This window comes from Stomoxys calcitrans, chromosome 2 (genome assembly GCF_963082655.1).
Source record: "Stomoxys calcitrans chromosome 2, idStoCalc2.1, whole genome shotgun sequence".
In the NCBI taxonomy this organism is placed as follows: Eukaryota; Metazoa; Arthropoda; class Insecta; order Diptera; family Muscidae; genus Stomoxys; species Stomoxys calcitrans.
Genome location: NC_081553.1, coordinates 19350132 through 19374119, shown reverse-complemented (window position 1 = coordinate 19374119; position 23988 = coordinate 19350132). Strand labels below are relative to the sequence as shown.

At 38.8% G+C, this 23988-nt stretch overlaps 2 protein-coding genes across 6 annotated transcripts in view; one reads left to right on the top strand and one right to left on the bottom strand.

The window, feature by feature from the left end:
• The window catches only part of LOC106091387 (uncharacterized), a 509131-nt gene that overhangs the window by 38402 nt on the left and 446741 nt on the right, over positions 1 to 23988 (top strand). The window contains exon 1 of one of the 5 annotated variants that reach the window (XM_059363450.1): positions 5596 to 5953. The exons of the other annotated variants lie outside the window; for them this stretch is intronic. The gene's annotated coding sequence lies outside the window, so the exon portion shown is untranslated. Of the gene's footprint in view, positions 1 to 5595; positions 5954 to 23988 lie in introns of those variants that run through there. 5 annotated transcript variants of the gene reach the window in all.
• On the bottom strand, positions 258 to 23988 carry LOC106093661 (farnesol dehydrogenase). Its single transcript, XM_013260776.2, has 5 exons — positions 23781 to 23988; positions 21888 to 22056; positions 21683 to 21812; positions 10363 to 10498; positions 258 to 736 (listed from the first exon to the last, which is right to left on the bottom strand). Exons 1-5 carry the CDS (start codon positions 23916 to 23918, stop codon positions 542 to 544), a joined length of 768 nt encoding a protein of 255 aa, XP_013116230.2. The 5' UTR covers positions 23919 to 23988; the 3' UTR covers positions 258 to 541.

Below are 23988 nucleotides of genomic sequence, written 5' to 3'. Positions count from 1 at the left end.
AAATTAAAAGCAATAATTGCTTTATACATCAGATTTTTTCTTTGTTGGTCCCAAACTCAATGCAAAAAAAAAAATCAAATGAAACAACCAAATGTCATTAAGAAAAATTACTTGGAAAAACTATAATTTTTCTCGGTCTTACTGCCATCTATAGACATGTAGCAACAGTTGAGCATATTTCTCTTCTTCTGAGTGAGAGATATGAAATGAAGGGAGGAAATGAAATAACAGTAAGACTTTACCTCCTTACCAGTGAATTTGTGAATGAAAGTGTTGTTGTTTATTTAATGAATTTACCCGCGTGCAAAGACCTTTCGTTTATGTAGTGGTGCAACAATAATGTGATATGTATGTTTACAATGTTTTGTTTATCTAATAAAAACCATCGAACTTAATAAAGCTACAGCGTTTTGCCGTAAGTTTAATTTTTATTTTCTGCATTAAACTCTTGTCGCCCTTTTGTGGCTGCCTGTGCATGTATGAGTATTTTTGGGGCGATTGTTTATAAAGTGGATAGCCGGGCTGGCCCTTTACCACTCTCTCAATTGTGGTTGCTACCGGCATTGTGAAGCCGCATGGCTTGCAGTGTTACATCTTCGACCTGAACGTGGTTCGGTGTCTCAAGTGCATACATAACTGCATTGGCAACATCCATTGCATTCAGCTTCGGCAGGTCGTCTAGTGTGTGTGAGTAAACACTGAGGAAATCTGTATCCACCATGCCGGGATTGATGCTCTGAAAAAGAAGAGGAAAAATAATTTGTTTTTTGGAAATTATGATATAGGTATACGAAATATTACATGGTTTTTTTAATGGAGAGGAGAGGAGAGGAGAGGAGAGGAGAGGAGAGGAGAGGAGAGGAGAGGAGAGGAGAGGAGAGGAGAGGAGAGGAGAGGAGAGGAGAGGAGAGGAGAGGAGAGGAGAGGAGAGGAGAGGAGAGGAGAGGAGAGGAGAGGAGAGGAGAGGAGAGGAGAGGAGAGGAGAGGAGAGGAGAGGAGAGGAGAGGAGAGGAGAGGAGAGGAGAGGAGAGGAGAGGAGAGGAGAGGAGAGGAGAGGAGAGGAGAGGAGAGGAGAGGAGAGGAGAGGAGAGGAGAGGAGAGGAGAGGAGAGGAGAGGAGAGGAGAGGAGAGGAGAGGAGAGGAGAGGAGAGGAGAGGAGAGGAGAGGAGAGGAGAGGAGAGGAGAGGAGAGGAGAGGAGAGGAGAGGAGAGGAGAGGAGAGGAGAGGAGAGGAGAGGAGAGGAGAGGAGAGGAGAGGAGAGGAGAGGAGAGGAGAGGAGAGGAGAGGAGAGGAGAGGAGAGGAGGGGAGAGGATTGATGTGTGAGAAGTGTGCCCCTGCTCGGTGGTGTTTTTAAAAAGTAGGGTAATCTGAAGTTTTTTTTACTGGAAATATATATAAAATCTGTTCCCTATTCCCAACGGAAATAAAGTTCAGTTTAGGGGGTGCTATAGGGCGTACCCCAAAACACTTGACTCCAAAATTAGATACCAAATTCGTTTTCTACTTTCAAATACCTTATATTTGAGTCCCATATTTTCATAATGGGTCAAATAACCCATTTGACGTATCTTTGGGAGGAAAAGCGCCACCTAGACTTGGACGCAAATTTTGATGTCATATTCGTAATCTACTCTCTAATACCTTTGATTTGAGTCCCATATTGCCGTGGTCGGCTCCTATGCCCATTTGGGGGTATTTGGGGGTGGGCGACCTCCCATTACTTGGACCTAATGTTTTAGGCCATATTTGTAATCTACTGCCTAATACTTTTCATTTGCGTCCCATATTGAGGTGAACTATCCGTTTAGAGGAGTTTTGGGGTTGGTGGGGCCCGCTGGGTACATGGACCCAACTTTTAATACCATATTCGTTTTCTGGTTTCGAATACCTTTCATTTGATACCCTTATAGTGCCCATCGAACCACTTTCGGATATGGGTGGCGTTTTTGGGGTAAAAGGGAGGGTACGCCACCAGTCGATATCTAAAAGTTTTATTGCCTATGTTTCCTTCCAGACTAAATTTGAAGAAAATCATTTCAACCAAGTACCATATAGTCATAATGGGTCCAATGGCGTTTGTGAAGGATGGCGTGACCCCCTATACTCCGATCTGATTTTGTATGCCAGATTGGAAATCTACTCCCGAATACCTTTCATTTGAGCCCCATATTGTAATGAACGTCCAATATGTCTGTTTGGGGGAGTTTTGGACTTGGGGCGGCCCGATGGGTACTTAGACTCAAATTTCAATACCATATTCGTATTCTACTCTCCAATACCTTTCATTTGATACCTGTATTGTCCCGATCGGCCCACTTTTGATTTTGGGTTGTGTTTTTGGCATTGGGGGAAGGGTCCGTCCCCCGTCCGATATCGAAAAATTATATAGCCTATGTTTCTTTCCAGACCAACCTACATAATATGCGAAAATTGGTTCTGCCGTTTTTCAGTCTATATGGAACAAACAAACCGAGTCCCATATATCCGTGATTGTCTAATGTGTCCATTTTTGCCGTTTTTGTGCAGGTGGGGTGACCCCCTATACTTCGACATGAATTTGTATGCCAGATTCGTTATCTACTTCCGCATATTTTTCATTTGATACCCATATTGTCCTTATAGGTGCACTTTTGATTTTGGGTGGTCTATACAGAACAAACAAGCCGAGTCCATATATCTGTGATTGGCTAATGTGACCATTTTGGGAGTTTCTGTGGAGGTGGGCTGTCGCCCTATACTTCGACATGAATTTGTATGCCAGATTCGTTATCTACTCCCGCATACTTTTCATTTGATACCCATATTGTCCTTGTCGGTCCACTTTTGATTTTGGGTGGTGTCTTTGGGGTAACGGTGGAGGGTCCGCCCCCTTCCGTTATCAACAAATTGTAAAGCCTATTCCTACTTCCTAACCATATTCGTAATCTACTACCGAATACCTTTCATTTGAGTCCCATATTGTCATGATCATTAAATAAACCTATTTTAAGGGGTTTTGGGGTTGGGACGGCCCCCCAGGTACTTGGATCCAACTTTTATTATGAAATTTGTACTCTACTCTGGAAAACCTTTCATTTGAATCCCATATTGTCCCGATAGGTTCACTTTTATTTTTGGGTAGCAGTGGTAGGTAAAGGGGAGGGTCCGCCCCCCTCCCGATATCAAAAAATTATGTAATAAAGAAAATTTCAAGGTAGTCGGTTCGGACGTTTTTGAGTTTATACGGAACAAACAAACACAAATGAATTTTTACATATAAGAAGAAGATTTTAAACACTTTCATTTCATTTAAAATATTAAAATTCATTGACTCACAGATTGTCGTGAAGTTTGTTTCTTGAAAAATTTCCCTAAGAGCATTTGTCCTTATCAATAATGGTGGTTGTCCCAATGGCAGTGGTGGTCTGTTTGGGTTGTTGTGTTCCTTCCTTGAATCCAATATAAACGTCAGTTGAATTACATTTTAATTGCAAATTACTCGAGATGAGTGTGGAAGGAAGACAAAAATTAAAAACGATGGTACACTTTTCCCAGCGATAAGCAGCAAAGGATAAGCCGATGTGGTTGCGGAGCGGGTTGAGATAAAAAATCCACTCGAATGTTTGTTATGGGTTGGGGGTGTGAAAATTTACCCTCGATGTTGTTTGTGTGGGAAAGCAACAATCAGTTTCTTTTTAACTCTTTCTTTTGCTTCCTTTTCTGTTTTTTCTTCACAACATTTAATTACCCGCAGGCACTTGTTGTCATCACGCATACATATTCACACATCGGAATATTCATTAATGTCCACTTCAGTGGAGTCTTAAAGGTCCATGTCATAAAGGAAGATTTTAACAAGTTATTGAAATACCCTACCATTGTCAATGCAAAAACAAAACAAGAAGTTAAGATCCAAGATCGGTTTATATGACAGCTATTCCAGATTATGAACCGATTTGAACCATACATAGCACAGTTGTTGGAAGTGATACCAAAACACCACGTGCAAAATTTCAGTCAAATTGGATGAGAATTGCGCCCTCTAGGGACTCAATAAGTCAAGACCCAAGATCGGTTTATATGGCAGCTATATCAAAACATGGACCGATTTGGCCCATTTACAATCCCAACCGACCTACACTAATAAAAAGTATTTGTGCAAAATTTCAAGCGGCTAGCTTTACTCCTTCGAAAGTTAGCGTTCTTTCGACAGACAAACGGACGGATGGACAGACGGACGGACATGGCTAAATCGACTTAAAATGACATGACGATCAAGAATTTATATACTTTATGGGGTCTCAGACGCATATTTCGGGGTGTTACAAACAGAATGACGAATTAGACTAGTGGGAAAAAAATTAAAGAATGAAAATTTTACACAATTTTCCTAAGATATAAAATTTTCCTAAGATATGAAATTTTCCTATGATATAAAATTTTTTAAAATCTAAAATTTTCTGTAAAACTAAAATTGATTCCTTTATTTTATTTTATTTTATTTTATTTTATTTTATTTTATTTTATTTTATTTTATTTTATTTTATTTTATTTTATTTTATTTTATTTTATTTTATTTTATTTTATTTTATTTTATTTTATTTTATTTTATTTTATTTTATTTTATTTTATTTTATTTTATTTTATTTTATTTTATTTTATTTTATTTTATTTTATTTTATTTTATTTTATTTTATTTTATTTTATTTTATTTTATTTTATTTTATTTTATTTTATTTTATTTTATTTTATTTTATTTTATTTTATTTTATTTTATTTTATTTTATTTTATTTTATTTTATTTTATTTTATTTTATTTTATTTTATTTTATTTTATTTTATTTTATTTTATTTTATTTTATTTTATTTTATTTTATTTTATTTTATTTTATTTTATTTTATTTTATTTTATTTTATTTTATTTTATTTTATTTTATTGTATTTCATTTCATTTCATATCATTTCACATCATTTCATTTCATTTCATTTAATTCCATTTCATTCCATTTCATTCCATTTCATTCCATTTCATTCCATTTCATTCCATTTCATTCCATTTCATTCCATTTCATTCCATTTCATTCCATTTCATTCCATTTCATTCCATTTCATTCCATTTCATTCCATTTCATTCCATTCCATTTCATTCCATTTCATTCCATTTCATTTCATTCCATTTCATTTTATTCCATTTCATTCCATTTCATTCCATTTCATTCCATTTCATTCCATTTCATTTCATTCCATTTCATTTCATTCCATTTCATTCCATTTCATTCCATTTCATTCCATTTCATTCCATTTCATTCCATTTCATTCCATTTCATTCCATTTCATTCCATTTCATTCTATTCCATTCTATTCCATTCCATTCCATTCCATTTCACTCCATTCCATTTCATTTCATTCAATTCACTGAATTCATTCAATTCATTGAATTCATTCAATTCATTTCATTTCACTCCATTCCATTTCATTTCATTCAATTCATCCATTTCATTTTATATCACTTCATTTCATTTTATATCATTTCATTTCATTTTATATCATTTCATTTCATTTTATTTAATAATAATTAAAATATTGTCAAATTTTTTTCAGAAAATCAAAAAATTTTCTTAAGTCGACCATTTTACTGCAAAATATTTAACCCTACCCAAGGTAAACAATGCCATCATTCATGGGCTAGATATGGAAGGCTTGTCAATTGATAGAATGCCAAATTTCCATAAAAAACATTTTCAGATGAAAATCATTAATGTTTTCATATGCCATGCTGGCTGACAACGCAAACGACTTCGATGACGAAAACGTTGACAACATAAAAATGTTGCTGATGCTTGTCAACAGCCAAATAAACAAGAATTCTTCTTCTTCTGCCGCCACATCCATCCGAAGGGAAGTTGTTGTCATTTAACCACATCACACATTGAGAGGCGATTGTGTTTGGGCGGGTCCACAAGGATAGTGGAGGTAAGTGCGAAGGTGTAAGTACTTAATACGGTTATAGTTCGAGGAATGTAAAAATCCTGATTGATGGCCCGCCAAGGATGTGAGGAAGGATTTTCCAAGTAAAGCAGTGGTAGTGTCAAAGCCGCAATGCAAGAAATTATTCGTTGTTATTACATTGTTCATGTATATCAATTATATATTCACACGCACACACATGCGTGTGAGTTTACAGTTGGGGAATGAAGTATTCGTCATTTATAAAAAATAAAGAAAAATACAGGTTAATTTTTATACCCACCACCGAAGGATGGGGGTATATTCATTTTCATTTTGTCATTCCGTTTGCAACACATCGAAATATCCATTTCCGACCCTATAAAGTATATATATTCTTGATCAGCGTGAAAATCTAAGACGATCTAGACATGTCCGTCCGTCTGTCCGTCTGTCTGTTGAAATCACGCTACAGCCTTTAAAAATAGAGATATTGAGCTAAAATTTTGCACAGATTCTTTTTTTGTCCATAAGCAGGTTAAGTTCGAAGATGGGCTATATCGGACTATATCTTGATATAGCCCCCATATAGACCGATCCTCCGATTTAGGGTCTTAGGCCCATAAAAGCCACATTTATTATCCGATTTTGCTGAAATTTGGGACAGTGAGTTTTGTTAGGCCTTTCGACTTCCTCTGTTAATTTGGCCCAGATCGGTTCAGATTTGGATATAGCTGCCATATAGACCGATCCTCGAATTTAAGGTCATAGTCCCATAAAAGCCACATTTATTATCCGATTTTGCTGAAATTTGGGACAGTGAGTTGCGTTAGGCCCTTCGACATCCTTCGTCAATTTGGCTCTGATCGGTTCAGATTTGGATATAGCTGCCATATAGACCGATCCTACGATTTTGGGTATTAGGCCCATAAAAGCCACATTTATTATCCGATTTTGCTGAAATTTGGGACAGGGAGTTGTGTTAGGCCCTTTGACATTATTCGCCAATTTGGCCCAGATCGGTCTAGATTTGGATATAGCTGCCATATAGACCGATCCTCGGATTTAAGGTCATAGGCCCATAAAAGCCACATTTATTATCCGATTTTGCTGAAATTTGGGACAGTGAGTTGTGTTAGTCCCTTCGACAGCCTTCGTCAATTTGGCTCTGATCGGTTCAGATTTGGATATAGCTGCCATATAGACCGATCCTCAGATTTAGGGTCTTAGGCCCATGAAAGCCACGTTTACTATCCGATTTTGCTGAAATTTGGGACAGTAAATTGTGTTAGGCCCTTTGATATCCCTCATCAATTTGGTGCAGATCGGACCAATTTTGGATATAGCTGCCATATAGACCGATCTCTCGATTTCAGGTTTTGGGCCCATAAAATGCTCATTTATTGTCGGATGTCGCTGAAATTTGGAACAGTGAGTTGCCTTAGGCCCTTCGACATCTTTCTTCTATGTGGCACAGATCGGTTAAGATTTGGATATAGCTGTCATATAGACCGATCTCTCTTTTTAAGGTTTTAGGCCCATAAAAGGTGCATTTATTATCCGATGTCGCCGAAATTCAGGTATACAATTTTCACCGGATTTTGATGAAAGGTGGTTTACGTATATTCCCGAGGTGGTGGGTATCCAAAGTTCGGCCCGGCCGAACTTAACGCCTTTTTACTTGTTTATTTTAAAGTAGAGGTTACTTTTTAAATTTCAGGGTACTTTTTAAAATAGAGAGTACTTTTTAAAGTACAGTGTACTTTTTAAAGTACACAATACAATACAATAGTACTTTTTAAAGTACAGAGTACATTTTAAAGTACAGGGTACTTTTTAAAATACAGGGTACTTTTTAAAGTAGAGGATACTTTTTAAGGTACAGAGTACTTTTTAAAGCCTGTGCCCTGTACATACCTGTACACTGTACTTTTTAAAGTACAGGGTACTTTTTAAAGTACAGGGTACTTTTTAAAGTACAGGGCACTCTTTAAAGTACTGGGTACTTTTTAAAGTACTGGGTACTTTTTAAAGTACAGGGTACTTTTTAAAGTACAGGGTACTTTTTAAAGTACAGGGTACTTTTTAAAGTACAGGGTACTTTTTAAAGTACAGGGTACTTTTTAAAGTACAGGGTACTTTTTAAAGTACAGAGTACTTTGAAAAGTACAGAGTACTTTGTAAAGTACAGGGTACTTTTTAAAGTACAGGGTACTTTTTAAAGTACAGGGTACTTTTTAAAGTACAGGGTACTTTTTAAAGTACAGGGTACTTTTTAAAGTACAGGGCACTCTTTAAAGTACTGGGTAATTTTTAAAGTACAGGGTTCTTTTTAAAGTGGAGGATACTTTTTAAGGTACAGGGTACTTTTTAAAGTACAGGGTACTTTTTAAAGTAAAGAGTACTTTTTAAAGTACTGGGTACTTTTTAAAGTACAGGTTACTTTTTAAAGTACAGGGTACTTTTTAAGGTACAGGGTACTTTTTAAAGTACCTGGTACTTTTTAAAGTACAGGGCACTCTTTAAAGTACAGGGCATTCCTTAAAGTACTGGGTACTTTTTATAGTACAGGGTACTTTTTAAAGTACAGGGTACTTTTTAAAGTACGGGGTACTTTTTAAAGTACCGGGTACTTTTTAAAGTATAGGGTACTTTTTAAAGTACAGGTTACTTTTTAAAGTACAGGGTACTTTTTAAAGTACAGGGTACTTTTTAAAGTACAGGGTAATTTTCAATGTACAGGGTACCTTTTAAAATACAGGGTTCTTTTTAAAGTACAGAGTACTTTTTAAAGTGCAGGGTACCACATCCTATTTGGGGGATGTTATGGGGGTGGGATGTCCCCTAGGAAGTTGGTCCCGAATGTTGATTTCAGATTCGTGGTCTACTCCCCAATACATTTCATTTGAGCCCCATTTTGCTATGGTCGTAAATTTTCCCTCTTTGGTGGGTGTTTTTGCGGAGGGGCGGCCGCCCAAACCTTTGGTCCTACATTTGGAAATCAGATTCGTATTCCTTTTATTTGAGTCCCATATTGCTTTGGCCTAAGAAAAGTCCTGTTTGGGGGGAGTTTTGGCGAAGGGATGGACCCCGAGAAACTTAGTCTCACTTTTGGATATCAGATGCGTATTGGGGTTTGGAGTGGTCCCCCAAACACTTGGCCCGACAATTGGATATCAGATACGTTTATATACCCTCCACCATAGGATGGGGTGTACTAATTTCATCATTCTGTTTATAACACATCGAAATATGTGTCTAAGACTCCATAAAGTATATATATTCTTGATCGTGAACATGACATTTTAAGTCGATCTAGCCATGTCCGTCCGTCCGTTTGTCGAAAGCAGGCTAACTTTCGAAGGAGTAAAGCTAGGAGCTTGAAATTTTGCTCAAATACTTTTTATTAGTGTAGGTCGGTTGGGATTGTAAATGGGCCAAATCGGTCCATGCTTTTATAAAGCTGCCATATAAACCGATCTTAGGTCTTGACTTCTTGAGCCTCTAGAGGGTGCAATTCTCGTCCGATTTGACTGAAATTTTGCACGTGCTGTTTTGGTATCACTTCCAACAACTGTGCGAAGTATGGTCTATAACCTGATATAGCTGCCAAATAAACCGATCTTGGGTCTTGACTTCTTGAGCTTTTAGAGGAAGCAATCCTTGTCCGACCACCTTTAACGGTGGTCTAATAACTGGGCCAAGTATGGTTAAATCGATTCATATACTGATATAGCTGGCATATAAACCGATCTAGGGCCTTGACTTCTTGAGCTTCTAGACGGCGCAATTATCGTCTTATTTGACTCAAATTTTGCACATGGTGTTTTGGTATCGTGGTGTTTTGGTATATATTTGGTAGGTTTTGGGGGTGGGACGGTCCCCCTAGGTACCCCCTCCGAAAATTTGGATACCAAATTTTTGTTTTTAGATCACACAAAATTTCGCTTAAATCGCACCACCCACTTCCGATATCTGGCGTTTCTGAAAATAAGGGTAAGGGGGAGGGTCCGTGCTCCCTTCAGATATCAAAAAATGTAGTACCCTATTTGCACTACGGGACCATTATGCACCATCTGTGAAAATTTTATTTCCATAGAAAATTTTTTCCAAATTTTATTTCTATAGAAAATTTTTTAAAAATTTTATTTCTATAGAAAATTTTGTCAAAATTTTATTTCTATAGAAAATTTTGTCCAAATTTTATTTCTATTGAAAATTTTGTCAAAATTTCTTTTGTTATCATACTTTTGTGCTTGCACTGTATGCTCTTACATGACATTCCTACATAATAGAATCAATACAATCCGCTTCAAAGTTTCACTAGCGTACGATGATGATGATGATGATGGCATGACATGCATGCCACGCAACCAACTACAAGCGCTCTTACGTGTATGGCAGTGTTGTCGTGGCGTGAAAGAATATTTACTTACCGTTAATTTGATATTTAATTTAAGGAAATGTATTTCCTGACGCACTGTCTGACACAGACCCGTAATCGCATGTTTTGTGGCAGGATAAACACTGAATAGGGGCACGGCCACATCCGGTATGCGATGTCCTAGAATGCTGCGTTTAAAGAGAATGAAGAGAAACAGAGAGGGTCAGTGAGTGAGGGGGGCGAGAAAAAATGAAGATAAGCAATTAAATGTTGATGAAGGAAGAGCAATCAAAGCCAAGGCAATCGGATGTCATGTGTTGCATACATCTGTACATACATGCAAGGTGCAAGAGTTGATGAAAACTAAGGATGTATGGTTGAATATATGGAAGGATTGTTGGCTGAGCAACCCATTGGTCCCCCCTCACATATAAATACGATTGTTTATTTGATGTCATTGCGTAGCATAAGGAAACGAATTTAACCATTCCAATTAGTGTCGCGTGGGAAAGAGAAAGATAAGTGAATTGGTTTCATTTGCACTTTGCAAATTTTAAACTGCAGAGTGCTCAAAAGCCTTTAAAAAGCACAAACCACTTGAATTTTCCAAAAAAAAAAAAAAAACAACAAAGAAAGAGCCATTTTCAAAGGAGGTCTTGAACTTAACGTATCATTGCGTTAAATAAACGAAAAACATACACATCTTGTCCATATATGTTGTTGATCATATTTATTCATTCATCATTATATGTTTTAATGAGGTACGTGTATTGTAGGAAACGTAAACTCTTTCAAGTAGTCATGTTAAGCAAAGATTTATGGCCTCGATCTGCAGGACATAATTAAATGATGATTTCTGTTTGAACTAAGGGCATAATCTCCATAAACATCGATAATAATTTTAGCTTAAAACAAGTAAAAAGGCGCTAAGGGGCCGAACTTTGGATACCTACCACCTCGGGTATATATGTAAATGACCTTCGCCATAATCCGATGAAAAATGCATAACTTATGCCCCAATAGCAGCTATATCGAAATATGGTCCGATTTGGACCAAATTCGGCATGGATATTGAGTGGTCCAATAAATACAAGTCGTTGTTCAATTTTGTAGAACAAAATATTGTTTTTTTTGGTAGCTATAAATGCGCCATTTATGGCACCAAGATTTTAAATTGAAAGATCGGTCGTTATGGCAGCTATAACCAAACCTGAACCGATCTGGGCCAAATTGAAGACGGATGCCGAAGAGCTTACACAACTCACTGTCGCAAATTTCGGCGACATCGGACAATAAATGCGCCTTTTATAAGCCCAAGACCTTAAATCGAGAGGTCCAAATCTGGACCGATCAGGCCTAAATTGAAGAAGGATGTCGGAGGCCCTAACACAACTCTCTGTGCCAAATTTCGGCGACATCGAACAATAAATGCACCTTTTATGAGCCCAAAACCTTAAATCGAGAGATCGGTCTCTTTGGCAGCTATATCCAAATCTAGAACGATCTGATTTAAATTGCCGAAGGATGTTGAGTAGCCTAACACAACTCACTGTGCCGAATTTCGGCGACAACGGACAATAAATGCGCCTTTTATGGCCCCAAAACCTTAAATCGAGAGATCCGTCTATATGGCAGCCATATCCAAATCTGAACCGATCTGATTAAAATTTATGAAGGATGTCGAGGGGCCTAGCACAACTTACTGTTCCAAATTTCGGCGACATCGGACAATGAATGCGCCTTTTATGGGCCCATAACCTTAAATCGAGAGATCGATCTATATGACAGCTATATCCAAATCTGAACCGATCTGGGCCAAATTGAAGAAGGCCTTAACACAAATAACTGTCCCAAATTTCATCAAAATCGGACAATAAATGCGCCTTTTATAGGCCCATAACCTTGAATCGAGAGATCGGTCTATATGGCAGCTATATCCAAATCTGAACCGATCTGAGCCCAAAAATGTGGAAGGGCCTAACACAACTCACTGTGTCAAATTTCAGCGACATCGGACAACAAATGCGCCTTTTATGGGGTCTAAACCTTAAATCGAGAGATCGGTCTATATGGCAGCTATATCGAAATCTGGACCGATCTGATTTAAATTGAGGAACGATGTCGAATTTAAAAAAATTTAAGACGATCTAGACATGTCCGTCCGTCTGTCTGTTGAAATCACGCTACCGTCTTCAAAAAAAGAGATATTGAGCTGAAACTTTGCACAGACTCTTTTTTCGTTCATAAGCAGGTTAAGTTCGAAGATGGGATATATCGGACTATATCTTGATATAGCCCCCATATAGACCGATCCGCCGATTAAGGGTCTTAGGCCCATAAAAGCCACATTTATTATCCGATTTTGCGGAAATTTGGGACAGTGAGTTGTGTTAGGCCCTCCGACATTCTTCATCAATTTGGCCCAGATCGGTCCAGATTTGGATATAGCTGCCATATAGACCGATCCTCCGATTTAGGGTCGTAGGCCCATAAAAGCCACATTTATTATCCGATTTTGATGAAATTTGGAACAGTGAGTTGTGTTAGGCCCTCCGACATCCTTCGTCAACTTGGCCCAGATCGGTCCAGATTTGGATTTAGGTTTTAGACTTGTAAAAGCCACATTTATTATCCTATTTTGCTGAAATTTGGGACAGTGAGTTGTCTTAGGCCATTCGTCATCTTTCTTCAATTTGGCCCTGATCGGTTAAGATTTGGATATAGCTGCCATATAAACCGATTTCTCGATTTAATGTTTTGGGCCCATAAAAGGCGCATTTATTGTCCGATGTCGCCGAAATTTGGGACTGTGAGTTAAGATAAGCCCTTTGACATACTTCTGTAATATCGCAAGATCGGTCCAGATTTGGATATAGCTGCCATATAGACCGATATCTCGGTTTAAGGTTTTGGGACCATAAAAAACGCATTTAAAAAACATTTTTCGATATAACTGCTATGGGACATAAGGTATGAAATTTTCAGCGAATTTTGATGGGGGATGGTTTCATATATGCCTGAGGTGGTGGGTATACAAAGTTCGGCCCGGTCGAACTTAACGCCTTTTTACTTGTTACTTCTCATTTTCGTTTGAAATATAGGTGATGGGAAATTAACGATTGATAGTATCGATACTATTGATTTTTGTTATGAAAAATATCGAATGTTGCAATTGTCGATAGTTTGCCAGCTCTAGACCGCTATCGTGATTTTCACAGACGGACGGACGGACATGTAATGTCTAAACTAGGGTGTCAAAGGCCCTGTGGCCTTTATAAGGTCGCAGATTTAATTTCGGAGGTGTTACAAATGAAATGACTATATTAGTATACCCCCATTCTATAGTGTTGGGCATAAAAATCTCATTTTACTTGAGAAGCTTTTTAATCAATCCAGCTCAACTTATGGAAATGCAAAAACTTTCACCCAGTATAAAATCATAACGGTTTACATAATTGGTGTAAAATTTATTCAGTATTATCGATTTCATTAAAAACGTGGAATTCCATCACTTTATTACTTATCTCTTTTCGGCGCTTAGGGCTTGATATGTTTGTAATAAAGAGAAAGAGAGTGGAAGAAAGAGTAGACGTTTGAGTGAAAGCCTGCTGTTGCTTTACAAGTGCAGCAGCATACTGCAGCTTCAAAAGGCCAATAGGTTGTTTCAATTTAACCGTTGTTTTTGCCGCCTGGCAATGGGTTGAATTTGTTTTTGTTTTGTATGGCGGTTTACAAATGACATTAATGGCGTCTGTTTTTCTCTCTCCAATTGTTTGTCTCCCACTCTGTGTTGATTACTGCAATTTGCATTCATCCCAGCTAAAGCCCTTGTGTTGTGTGCAACGATTGCCATATCACCATATACACACTCTCACACTCTCATACACCCACAATGGCTACATGCAATGCCACCCACATCTTCAAACATGTATTGGTATGCGCCCAAATTGTATTTGCTTGCCTTTTTGTTGTTGATGACTTTAAATGTAGAGCCTCAGCATTTGCGGCATTGCGATTGAGGGGGAGAATACAGTAAAGCGCAAAAGTTTAAATACAATTATACAGTAAATTAAGGTTTGCAGAAGTATTTGCAAAAAAAATTTTATTAAATATTTTTAAAGATTAATGAAAGGTCAGAGAAAAAAGTAAGCAGCGAATTTACATATTCCTATTTAAAAAAAAAAACTATTAAAATAATAAATAATAACAAGTAAAAGCGTGCTAAGTTCGGCCGGGCCGAATCTTATATACCCTCAACCATGGATCGCATCTGTCGAGCTCTTGCCACGGTATCTCTTTTTAGGCAAGCAAAGGATAAAAGAAAAGAATTGCTATGTTATTGGAACATTATCAAAATATGAAGAAGTAAAATAGGGAGATCGGTTTATAGGGGAGCTGTATTAGGCTATAAGCCGATTCATGCCATTTTTGACACGTATGTTAAAGGTCATAAGAGAAGCCGTTTCAGCTAAATCGGATAATAATTGCGCCCTCTAGTGGCTCAAGAAGTCAAGACCCCAGATCGGTTTATATGGCAGCTATATCAGGTTATGGACCGATTTGAACTATTTTTAGGACAGTTGTTGAAAGTCATAACAAAATACCTCATGCAAAATTTCAGCCAAATCGGATAATAATTGTGCCCTCTAGCGGCTCAAGAAGTCAAGATCCCAGATCGGTTTATATGGCAGCAATAGCAAGTTATGGACCGATTTGAACCATTCTTAATACAGTTGTTGGAAGTCATAACAAAACACCTCATGCAATATTTCAGCTAAATCGGATAGGAATTGCTCCCTCTAGTGGCTCAAGAAGTCAAACCCCCCAGATCGGTTTATATGGCAGCTATATCAGGTTATGGACCCATTTGAACTATTTTTAACACTGTTGTTGGAAGTCATAATACAACACCTCATGCAAAATTTCAGCCAAATCGGATAAGAATTGTGCCCCCTAGCGGCTCAAGAAGTCAAAACCCCAGATCGGTTTATATGGCAGCTATATCAGGTTATGGACCGATTTGAACTATTTTTAGCACAGTTGTTGGAAGTCATAATAAAACACCTCATGCAAAATTTCAGCCAAATCGGATAAGAATTGTGCCCTCTAGCGGCTCAAGAAGTCAAGAACCCAGATCGGTTTATATGGCAGCTATATAAAAACGTAGACCGATATAGCCCATTTACAATCCCAACCGACGTACACTAACAGGAAGTATTTGTGCAATATTTCAAGCGGCTAGCTTTACTCCTTCGAAAGATAGCGTGCTTTTGACAGGCAGACGGACGGACGGACGGACAGACGGACGGACGGATAGACGGACGGACATGGCTATTTCGGCTTAAAATATCATGACCATCAAGAATATATAACTTTATGGGGTCTTAGACGAATATTTCGAGGAGTTACAAACAGAATGACGAAATTAGTATAGCCCCATCCTATGGTGGAGGGTATAAAAACTTTTTTTCTATTCAAAATCATGTTATTACCTCCCTTTGGTGGTCCAAAAAAAAAATAATGTTCCACTAAAACATTTTTGCCAAAACCTTCAAATACTTGAAAAAAATCGTTCTAGTTTTTATCTTCACTGTATTTGTCTATTCAATGTTCTGTGTCACTTCACTTATAAGGGATTGCGTCTGTAAGTGCGTTAAGCTGGGTTTGTCCGTGTGTGTGTGTGTGTGTGGTTGGGTCTGTGTAACTTTAACCAAATTTCCCTGGATGACAATGTTGGATTGCTGTTGTGGCATATGCGAGCATTAAACGCAAATAAAACGGAAAATAACTCAATTATTAAACACAATTAAGTATTTACGACATATAATGCATAATGTCATTTCATGGCAGTGCATTAAGTGTTTATGCCTTCGCAAACAGACGCAGGGACACCAAGCAGCACACAGTTGGCAAACACAGTCTTCATCACCTCAATGGCAGCGAGGCGCCAAATGCATGTGCAATGCAATGGGTGGGGGGAACATTTTTCACCAAACCACCACATACAAGGAGAAATACAATGAGTGCAGCACCTCTATACAGCAAATATGTGCTTTATGCTGTTTTTTTGTTTTTTGGCTGGTGAAAGTTGCAAACTCATTGCGTCGTCTGGCGTACAGCGAACGGAAAAACGCATCCATCCGGGCGTATGAGTGTTATTAATTTGAACTTATCATCTTAAAAATCGATTCAATGGCGGCTTTTACACCAGGGCACCATCAATTTGATGGCCATGTCGTCAACAGCTACTCTCATCCTCTTGTACTCATTATGGAATGTGCAAAGCATAGCTGTTTGCCTGTGTCGCTCCCCCATGCTGCTTCACGATAATGCTGCGTAAGCATGTGTAGACGACCCATAAGCCATTGGGAAAACGATGAATTTGCCCATTTAACGCAAGCATATCTCAGACAAGCACAAATAGGCAATTTTACAAATGAGTGACTTAAAAGTGCATAAAAGGCAGCATGACATCATGGAATAATATCACAATTATCTATATTATAGTCAATATATTGCAAAAGGAAATGTATCAATCAATGAAGCCTGAAAGTATATCGTCGTCTAAGCGAAGAGGAAGTTGTAATTGAATATTTAAAGGCAGAAGGCAATGACTGGAAATGGAAGGATAAAATAGAAGAACTTTGTGATGCCAAGATGTTAAATTTTTAACAATGTGAGGACCAACACACTCATCCAATCTCAAGGCCAGTACAGGGTTTATCGGGTACTTAGAGACAGGCTAAACCACAGGATAGGGAATATGTGATTCTAATGACATAAGTATAATTGCAGAATCGTCGATTTTGGAGTGAAGATCAGAAAGAAGCATTGCAAGCTCTACCAATGCATCCAGAAAAAGTCACAGTTCGATGCGGTCTATGGGCTGGTGGCATCATTGGACCGCACTTCTTCAAAGATGATGTGAATCGTAACGTAACTGTGAATGGTGAGCTCTATCGTGAGATGATATCTAACTTTTTTTTACCCAAAATGCAAGAACTTGGCTTGCATGACATGTGGTTTCAACAGAAGATCAGAAAGAAGCATTACAAGCGCTACCTGGATGCATATCCAGAAAAAGTCACAGTTTGGTGCGGTATATGGGCTGGTGGCATCATTGGACCGTACTTCTTCAAAGATGATGCGAATCGTAATGTAACTGTGAATGGTGAGTGCTATCGTGAGAAGATATCCAATTTTTTTTTGCCCAAAATGCAAGAGCTTGACTTGCATGACATGTGGTTTCAACAGAAGATCAGAAAGAAGCATTGCAAGCGCTACCTGGATGCATATCCAGAAAAAGTCACAGTTTGGTGCGGTATATGGGCTGGTGGCATCATTGGACCGTACTTCTTCAAAGATGATGCGAATCGTAATGTAACTGTGAATGGTGAGTGCTATCGTGAGAAGATATCCAATTTTTTTTTGCCCAAAATGCAAGAGCTTGACTTGCATGACCTGTGGTTTCAACAACACGGTGCCATATGCCACACAGCACGCGTAACAATGAACTGATTGAGAGGCGAGTTCGGTGAATATTTTATTTCCCGTTCGGGACTAGGCGGCTAAGTTGTGCGATTTAACGCCTATAGACTCTTTTTTTATGGGTCTATGTTGAAGCTCATGTCTATACAGATAATCCCGCTTTAATTCAAGCATTGGAAGACAACATTAAAGCACTTATTCGTGAGATACCGACCGTCATGTTGGAAAGAGTATGCCAAAATTGAACTTAGCGGATGGACCATTTGAGGCGCAGTCATGGTCAACATTTGCATGAAATAATATTCCAACATTAAATTATAGGGACCGTACTATTGATTCAGAATTTTATGTTTTTTTTTTTTTGAAAAACTTTCCTAAAGCTCTTAAAAAATCACTCTTTATATTCTTGATCGTCTTGACATTTTAGGTCGATCTAGCCATGTCCGTCCGTCGAAAACTTTCGAAGGAGTAAAGCTAGGAGTTTGAAATTTTGCACAAATACTTCCTATAAGTGTATGGTCGTTTGAAAGAGTAAATGGTCCATATCCGTCCATATTTAGATATAGCTCTCATATAAACCGACCTCTCGATTTTATTTATTGAGCCTATAGAGGGCGCAATTCTTATTCGATTTAGCTGAAATTCGGCACAATGACTTCTCCAATGACCTCTAACTTACGTGCCAAGTATGGCAAGTCGTTCTAAAACCAGATATAGCTCCCATATAAACTGACCTCGTGATTTAACTTCTTGAGCCTCTAGAGGGCGCAATTCTTATCCGATTTTCCTGAAATTTTATACTATGACGTTCTCTACGACATTTAGTGGATGTACCAAGTATGGTTCGAATCGGTCTTAAACATGATATGGCTCCCATATAAACCGACCTCGTGATTTTAATTCTTGAGCCTCTAGAGGGCGCAAATCTTATCCGATTTGGCCGAAATTTTCTACTATCACGTCCTCTACGACATTTAGTGGATGTATCAAGTATGGTTTGAATCGGTCTAAAACCTGATATAGCTTCCATATAAACCGACCTCCCGACTTAACTTCTTCAGCCTCTAGAGGGCGCAAATCTTATCCGATTTGGCCGAAATTTTCTACTATCACGTCCTCTATGACATTTAGTGGCTGTATTAAGTATGGTTTGAATCGGTCTAAAACCTGATATAGCTCTCATTTAATCCGACCTTCTGATTTTATTTCTTGAGCCTCTAGAGGGCGTAATTCTTATCCGATTTGGTTCAATTTTGCACAGTGATTTCAGTAACAAAACAATCCTTGCCAAATTTTGTGCAGATCAATTGAAAATGTTAGTTGCTACGGTCATTTAAGTGCAAATCGGGCGATACATATATATAAGAGCTATATCCAGGTGTTAAGTATGGTCGGGCCGAACTTTGGATATCCAGCACCTGGGGTATATATCATCTGGCGAAAATACATAATTTATGCCTTCATAGCAGCTATATCGAAATGCGCCTTTTATAGGCCCAAGACCTTAAATCGAGAAATCGATCTATATGGCAGCTATATCCAAATCTGTACCGATCTATATCCAAATTGCAGAAGGATGTCGAAGGGCCTAACACAACTCACTGTCCCAAATTTTGGCAAAATTGGACAATAAATGCTCCTTTAATGGGTCCAAACCTTAAATCGAGAGATCGGTCTATATGGCAGCTATATCCATATCTGAACTGATCTGGGCCAAACTGAAGAGTGATGTCGAAGAGCCTAACACAACTCACTGTCCCAAATTTCGGAGAAATCGGACAATAAATGCGCCTTTTATGGGTAAATCGAGAGATCGGTCTATATGGCAGCTATATGCCAATCCGGACCGATATGAGCCAAATTAAAGAAGGATGTTGAGGAGCCAAACATAACTAAGTGTACAAAATTTCGGCGAAATCGGACAACAAATGCTCCATTTATGGGCCCAAGAACTTAAATTGTGAGATCGATATATGGGCCTATAATGGGCTTAAGACCTTAAATTGGCGGATCTGTCTATATAGGGGTTATATCAAGATATAGTCCAATATAGCCTATTTTCGAACTTAACCTGCTTATGGATCTGTGCAAAGTTTCAGTTCAATATCTCTATTTTTAAAGACTGTAGCGTGATTTCAATAGACAGACGGACATGGCTAGATCATCTTAGATTTTTACGACAATCGGGAATATATATACTTTATAGAGTCGGAATTAGATATTTCGATGTGTTGCAAACGGAATGACAAAATGAATATGCCCTCATCCTTCGGTGGTGGGTATAAAAATGGTATGGCAGCCATGTTAAAACTTTTACCCAAAGAGGTTTCGCACTGCGGCACGCCGTTCGGACTCGGCTATAAAAAAGAGACCCGTTATCGTTGAGCATAAACTTGAATCATACAGCACTCATTGATATGTGAGAAGTTTGCCTCTGTTCCTTGATGGTATGTTCAGCTTTGCGAATCGATTTCACCAAGTTATGGTAAACAGAAATGCCGCCAGTTTAAACATAGAGGGAGCAAAAGCTGAAAATAGTTCTGAACGCGTTCGCCGTTTCTTCAGGTATGAAAAAACGTTGACCTCTTATTTTATTTTTTACGCACGGGAACAAAAAGAAGTCATTCGGTGCCAAGTCGGGACTTTAGGATGGAAGACTCATCAAATCGAAGTTTTTCAACACAAGGGTTGTCCAATCCCGAAATATAAAATATGGACTTTTAAAGCAGTAGAAGCCACAATTTTGATCAGATCTCTACAATATTGGGCGTCTGATGTTTTATTTGACGTCCCAGCATGTTTGGAAATTTTCATCAAAATCGGCAGCGATTTAAATATTGCTCCCACATATATCTTCTATGCGATATGGCCCTTTATAGCTGTATAAATCTATCGTAAAAAAATCTTACAAAGTTCTATTCGAAATTGGGGTCGAGGATGGTGGGGTCGAGATGCGTGGCGGACTGTTTGGAATCCCTGGATAGGCTCCGGGCCCACGATGTAACGCTGACATGGGTTCCTGGGCATGAGGGGATTCCAGGAAATGAGAGGGCGTACAAGTGCGCTAGGAGGGGTTCGTCTGCGCCGGGCAGACCAGTCATCGGTCTTGCCTACGTGCCATGTGTCAAGCTACTGAACACAGTAGATGGGATGACCTGGGCGGCGTCGGTGGCAAGGTGGGACACGGTAGATGGTTGCCGGACTGCGAAGGCGCTATGGCCGGTCATCGACCGAAGGAGGATGAGGGAGTTGCTGGCGTTTGATAAGAGGTCGATGAGTACTTTGACAGGGGTCATAACCGGACACTGTGCCATAGGCCGCATGGGTATACCGCACAATATCCTCTGTAAGAGTAGCCTCGATGAGGATGAGAAGGAGACTATTGAGCACTTGCTGTATTCCTGTATTCCTCTCCTTTCTGGGGTGCAGTTTCTTTTGTGATCTGGGTGAATTTGCGAACATAACTCTGTTATCTCTCCTGATGTTTGTTTAGGGAACAGGATGCTTGCGACGAGGAGGTGCCACAGGATCCGGCGTAGGTAGGTACGTGCTTGCGCAAGGTAAGGGCGGTTGTTCACCTCCCGCTCGCGCTTCTCCACTCCTCCTGTCTTCTTTTTCTCACATTTTCTTTTATGGGTATATTACTTTTTCTCACAACTTCTCTCCCTCTCTCCAGGGTACCACAATTGGCCAAACTGGCCTCTGAGTGAACTCACCTTTGGTGGGCGACCCATTCAACCTAACCTAACCTCTATTCGTTATTTCAAACACTTTTGTTATGAATTTTGACATCCTTGCCAAGTATGATTTGAATCGTTACATAACCTAGCTCCCATATAAACCGATCCTTGTAGTCGGCACTTAACTCAGTTAACTTAACTTACCTGTTCAATACAATAATGTGTCCCCTATGATTTTCCGGAGTTCTCATCAACTTTAAACCTTCACGTAGGCAAATGGTTGTGGCAAATACATTCAAATCATATAACTCCTTAATTTCAGCATTGGAAGATTCTGAAAAAACAACAAAAATCCAAATATTTTAATCAGAAAAAAGAATCATTTCCAAGTTGGCAAAATAGAACTTACCAATGACAAAGTTGGCCTTTATTATGCCAGCATTACAAATCAGAATGCTGATGGAACCAAATTTCTCTGCTATCCATTTGAAAGCTTCATCGATACTTTGCTCTTGGGTGAAGTCACAGTGATAAGCATGAATTTTGGCACCACTTTCCAAGACATCTTTGTTGAGATTCTAAGAGAGAGAGAAAGAGAGAGAGAGAGGAGGGGGAGAGAGAGGGAGAAAAATTTAATTCTTGAGTACGACTTGTTGAGTGGTATAGTAAAAACAACTTTTGCCTCTCACCAACAAAACATTTTGGTTTAACAGGCAAATATAATCAACTTTGAAATAAATTCATCTAAGGGTTCATTGAAATTCATCTAAGGGTTCATTGAAATTCATCAAAGTCCCGTTATAAACAACAACAAGTAAGAGCGTGCTAAATTCGACCGGGTCTAATCTTATATACCCTCCAGCATGGATCGCATTTGTAGAGTTCTATGCGCGGTATCTCTTTTTAGGCAAACGAAGAATATTGAATAAGAACTGTTATGCTATCATGTAATAGTCCGATTCGGACCATAAATGAATGCCGAACTATCATCCAATTGTAGAAGTCATTGTGTAACATATCCGTTCATTCGGATAAGAATTGCGCCTTGTAGGGGCTCAAGAAGCAAAATCGGGAGATAGGTTTATATGGGAGCTGTATCAAGCTATTGATCGATTCAGACCAAATTAGACACGTATGTTGAAAGTCATAAGAGAAGCCGATGTACAAAATTTCTGCCAAATCGGATGAGAATTGCGCCCTCTAGAGGCTCAAGAAGTCAAGATCCCTCATCAGTTTATATGGCAGCTATATCAGAATATGGAGCGATTTCAATCATTTTTAGCACAGTTGTTGGAAGTTATACCAAACACTACGTGCAAATTTTAAATGAAATAGGATGAGAATTGCGCCCTCTAGAGGCTCAAGAAGTCAAGACCCAAGATCGGTTTATATGGCAGCTATATCAGATTATAAACCGATTTCAATCATATTTAGCACAGTTGTTGGAAGTTATACCAAAACACCACGTGCAAAATTTCAGTCAAATAGGATAAGAATTGCGCCCTCTAGAGGCTCAAGAAGTCAAAACCCAAGATCGGTTTATATGGCAGCTATATCAGGTTATGGACCGATTTGAACCATACTTAGCACAGTTGTGGGAAGTTATACCAAAACACCACGTGCAAAATTTAAGTCAAATAGGATGATTATTGCGCCCTCTAGAGGCTTAAGAAGTCAAGACCCAAGATCGGTTTATATGGCAGCTATATCTGGTTATGGACCGATTTGAACCATACCTGGCGCAGTTGTTGGAAGTGATACCAAAACACTACGTGCAAAATTTCAGTCAAATAGGATGAGAATTGCGCCCTCTAGAGGCTCAAGAAGTCAAGACCCAGGATTGGTTTATATGTCAGCTATATCAAAACATGGATCGATTTGGCCTATTTACAATCCCAACCGACCTACACTAATAAAAAGTATTTGTGCAAAATTTCAAGCGGCTAGCTTTACTCCTTCGAAAGTTAGCGTGCTTTCGACAGACAGACGGATGGACAGACGGACGGACAGACGGACGGACATGGCTTCGAGGTGTTACAAACAGAATGACGAAATCAGCATGACCCCATCCTATGGTGGAGGGTATAAAAACACCAATACAATGCGTATTACTTAACGCATGTATGTAGGCACATGCATTGGGTTACAAAAACAAAGCTCAAGCAAGAGATGACAATAATTAGAGATTAATATTTGACAGCAATGCCTACATAACCTTTGCAAATTAGCCGACCAAGGAGGAAAGAAAAATAAATGACACATCAACGACTCTTTAACTCTGCTCTACTCATAACTTACTCACCTCTATCAGGTCTGAACGTCTAGCCAAACCTACAACAGTTATGCCAGCATTTGCAAGCTTTATGGCAATGTGGGCCCCAATTCCCACTGAGGCTCCAGTCACCACCGCCACTTTGGAATTCCAATATTCCGAAGACATTCTTAGTTTAGTTGGAAATATTTAAGGGAAAAATTGATGTGTTCTCTTTGACTATCATTCAATGACTGAA